This window comes from Acanthisitta chloris, unplaced genomic scaffold, assembly GCF_000695815.1.
Source record: "Acanthisitta chloris isolate BGI_N310 unplaced genomic scaffold, ASM69581v1 scaffold5489, whole genome shotgun sequence".
NCBI classification, from domain to species: domain Eukaryota; kingdom Metazoa; phylum Chordata; class Aves; order Passeriformes; family Acanthisittidae; genus Acanthisitta; species Acanthisitta chloris.
Window position 1 is genome coordinate 521 of NW_008690708.1, and position 4,317 is coordinate 4,837.

General features: G+C 54.7%; 1 protein-coding gene across 1 annotated transcript; it reads right to left on the reverse strand.

The window, feature by feature from the left end:
* Nucleotides 1-1,638: 1,638 nt before the first annotated feature.
* TLCD2 (TLC domain containing 2) lies at nucleotides 1,639-4,226 on the reverse strand (the record flags this gene model as incomplete). The annotated part of the gene is made up of 3 exons (XM_009081913.1): nucleotides 1,639-2,016; nucleotides 3,558-3,640; nucleotides 4,144-4,226. Coding segments are annotated over 3 exons (544 nt in total), but the record flags the coding sequence as incomplete, so codon positions are not given.
* Nucleotides 4,227-4,317: the final 91 nt, after the last annotated feature.

The following is a 4,317-nucleotide window of genomic DNA, read 5'->3' on the forward strand; positions in this document are numbered from 1 at the left end:
AAACACATGCCACTCTCTCTGAGCAGTGCCTGGCTCCAACCTGTCCCCAAGCTTTTCAAACCAAATGAGAGATTTTCTGTTAAAGCTTCTTTCCCACACAGGAAACACAACTGATCCAGTGGATTTCTCAAAACCAGGACACGTAACTCCAAGCAGGATCATCTTGTTATATATACACAGTGCTGGGCTGCTGGGGAACAGTTCAGGGTATGAGAATCAGTGAGGAAAAAGGAAATGTGGAATAAAATACTTCTAAAAATTCTGATTCCTTGTCCTAGGGAGTCTCCAGGGACTGGCAGAGTGAACCACATGGAAAAGCTTTGCTTCAAGCTGGTGTCCAGCAGTGGGAATTAGGGCAGTGAAGCCACGTGCTGGGTGCTCAGCCCACACTCCCCTGATCCACAGGTCACAGGCAGCAGGGCTAAAGGCAGAATCACAGCAGGGCTGGCACTCATCCTGCCCCATTCAGCCTCACAGCTGCCAGCTCCAAGGAAAGCACAGCCTCCCCTTACCTAGGAGGGCAGGAGAGGGACAGCAGGAGCAGCAGAAACCTTCATCTTCTTCCACAGAAAAGGGGGGGGGAACCCCAAGAGAGGTAGAGTGTGCCAGTGTACAGTGTATTTTCACACCACAGCAGGGAGATGTGGAATAAGGACTGTGCTAAGCAGTGACAGCCCTGGGAGCAGGCTGGGATGCTGAATCCTTTGTTCCCTCTAAATCCCTTCCCCTCAAGCCATTTCCTTTGCAGCCATTTATTAGAAGCTCGTGTTAGTAAGAGCCTTTGCTGTTGGGTAAGAGCATTACACTGGGCTCTGCAGCACAACTTTTCATTCCTAATAAGTGTCTAAATCCTAAGAGGTGCCTGAAAACTCCACATCTGTGGGAAGTGGCCATCACAGAGCATCATCCTGCCAGGGACTCATGCTCTCCCACACTCATTTAAGGGCACTTAACCTATCTGGGGACAAAAAAACATGAGAAAAAATCCAGGAGATTTTGAAGCTGCAGCAATCACTGCCCAGTGCTCTGCCCCCAACCTAGACCCCACAGTGGGCCACAGCACAGCCAGGTCTCAGCCTCTCTCTCCATCACCCACCTGGAACAATCTCCTTGGGGAGGGCTCCTCAGTGCAGGATTTGGCTTTTAGTAGCCTTGAAGGCAAAGCCTTGGAGCCTGTCTTGCCTGGTGGTGCTCCTAGTGCCACAGAGAACACGGGGCTGAGCGCAGTGTCCGGTGGCCAATGGGATGCTGTGGGCTGCAGCATCAAAGGGGTTAAAAACACACTGTGGTGTTTGGATGTCCAGAAGAGCAGTGGGAAACAGTGCTCCTCTGCTCCCTTCTCACCTCAGTGGTGCCTTGGGCAGCTGTGAGAGCTGTTGTGGCTTCTCTGAGCAGCTCCAGGTCATCTGAGCACGTCATCCAAAGGTGTCTGAGAGCAGAGCCACAGTGCTGTTCTGTGAGCAGCTTCTCTGCTGTGCAGGACACAGGACCTTCAGCCACAAGAAAGGCTTGGATGCCCTGTTAGTGCAGACCCTCCAGACAAGGTGCTGAAACAGCCACGTTCACTCTCCACTGTGCTTTGCTGTCCTTCTCCATGGGTTTGGAGCTGCTAAACCCCCAGACTCTGTGGGGAGGGAGCTATTCCTCCTTCTCCTGCTGCACATCCCGACTGGACTTGAGGAAGTCACTACGCAGCAGGCGGTAGAAGAGGATGATGTTCATGGGTGTCATGATTGCCATGCCCACTATGCCTACAGCATACGTTGCAGTGGGCACGTTCTCTCGATTGAGGAAGAGCCAGTGAGTCATCCAGGCCAGCGTGGCGATGCGGAACACCACATAGGTGCCCAGGTTGATGATGCTGTTGAGGCGGTAGCAGGTGGTGTGCACCAGGTTGGCCATGAGCAGGATCTGCCGCAGGTGGAGGAAGATGGAGTTGATCTCCACCAGTAAAGCCACAAGGGCAAACCCGACATACTGATGGAGCACTACAGCAATACCAAAGCAGACAATCACCTGAGAAGGAGAAAGAAGAGGTTGAGCCCAGGGGCTGGTTGGTCTCAGCTGCTGCAAGGTAGAACCATCCACACTTGGGCACAGGATGGAGCAGAGGTGGAAATGGTTATCACACCAGTACCAAACTGCAGGTCATCACTCTATACACAGCAGCATCATAGCCAGCACTGCAGCCCTGGGCATGAGGTAAAGCTTCCCCACCCCTGCAAGAAACCTGAGTGGGATTTTTTGTTCCAGTGGCAGGAGAAGGAAACAATTCTGTAAGCTCCAAGTTGGCAGAGGAAACAAAGCAGCCTGACCTAACCCTGCTTTTGTGGCCTAGGGAATGTAGCTGGTTGTGGCCCAGCAGGTTTTTCCACACACAGTGAATAGGCAGGAAGGGAGATTGTAGCCCAGGGATATGGCTGCTGCTGGCTCAGGGCTCTCCCCAGAGTACACTGCAGGGACTAAACAGCTTTGGTGCATCAGAGAGCCCCGTGGGATGCCCCAAGTGTGGCCTGAAGCACCCTGGGGCTGCTGAGTGCTGCAGCAGAGGACAGGGCTGTTGGGGGCACAGCGGGTGTGTTTCCTACCCCACACCCTCCCTGCCAGGCAGGGGCACAGGCTCTGCCTGCCCACGCTTCAGCACACTCAGTCCTTTCTTTGGTTGATGCCATTAATGCTGTTCTCTGTATGGGCTCTGTAATGAGATTATCTGCTCCCTGCTGGCTAAGTCACTGTCTTGGCTCGAATTAGCTCTATTGTGGAGATGAACTTTTGGCTCAGAAGCAGCAGCCAGCAAAGCCACAGGGCTCACTGGGCTCTGCAAGAGAGCAGGTCTGACCACCGACTCCCCTGATTCATCCCAGGTAGGTCTCAGCGCTGTCCCTGTCCCCCATCCCAGACCCTGCACACCTCTGTGCCTCCCCTGTACCCTGAAGAGTCTCTGCTGCTCAGCTCCAGGCTTTGCCACCCCCCTGCCCTGCAGCATCTGCAGCCTTAGAATCAGGGAGTCATTGAGGTTGGAAAAAATGCCCTGGCAATTGGACATTGGAGGTGATCAGAGAGAAACCCATGCTGGGCACAGCCAGCAGCAAGGCAGGCAGAAGGCACTGGTATGGGGGTGCTACACCACAGCTGCTCCAGCCAACCCAGCCCCAGATGAAAGAAAAGCACTCCGGAGAGCAGGAGGGGGAAGGAGGGGATGTGCAGCCCTTCCTGGCAGATGCTCAAGTGGCTGAGAGCCAGCAGGAGCTGAGCCGCTCACCTGTGCCAGTGGGGACACGTGGGTCACTGTTATTAATCATCCCAGCCCTCTTCCCTGCTACTCTCTGCACACGTGTTCTCCTGCCCTGTCTTTGGGTGCCTTTCTGCAGACCCTTGAAGAGTACATGAGTCCTGCAGCCTGGGCTCCTCTCCTCAGGCAGAAAAACCTGTCAGATTTTTGTAACAGGCAGCAAACACCCACACTAACAACAGCAGGAGCCCCACTCATGTCCCCCAGCCTCCCTAGTGGCACAAGTGCCAGGGTCTGCCCCTTGGAGAACAGGCAGTGAACTCACCACAGAGTGATGGAAGAGCAGCTCCCAGGACTGGTGAAGTTTCTGATTGCATAACATGTCCACAAAGTCTTCAAGGAAATAACCTGGGATTAGAGAGTCCTTGAGCAAAGGAGGGAGCCAGGAAGGGCTGTGCCAAGGGACCCCCACACCCCAGCAGGCTCTGCACCTGCACTTCTGCAACCCCTGAGTTGTGACGGCCACAGCTGTGTGAGTGGTGAGTCACAAACAGACCAGGATTACATGCAGCAAGAGAAGGAAATTGGTGTGGTTTGGGTTCCTTCTGCAATCACTCTGTAGGATAAGCTCCTAGGAACAGGCACCAACTAACTCCACCAACCCCATATGGGCACTTTTGGAACGCCCCAAGCCCTGGCTGCCTCCTGAAGATGGTGCCCAGTACCTCCTGGCTGAGGGTGCCGTGGGACAGAAAGGAGCCACTGTCCTTTGCCAAGAATAGGGTAATTGTCTGAGGTGCCTGAGACATCGCTGCGTGCAGCGTGGCTTGAGGGGCTGGTGTCAGGCACAGAGAGAGCTCATGGAGACCCCCAAGGGCCAGAAAAAGAGGCAGCCCACTCCCCCAGCTCACCTACAGACACGGCGACCAGGCTGTGTGCCCCAGGTGGGTACCAACCCACCAGGTCCTCAGTCAGCTCAGGGTGGAGGTAGAACCTGCAGGAAGAGGAGTCGTGAGTGCCAGGCAGTGCCTCTACTCCCCAATTCCCTCCTAGTGTCCTTAGTGCCCACCTGGTGCCGCTGAGCC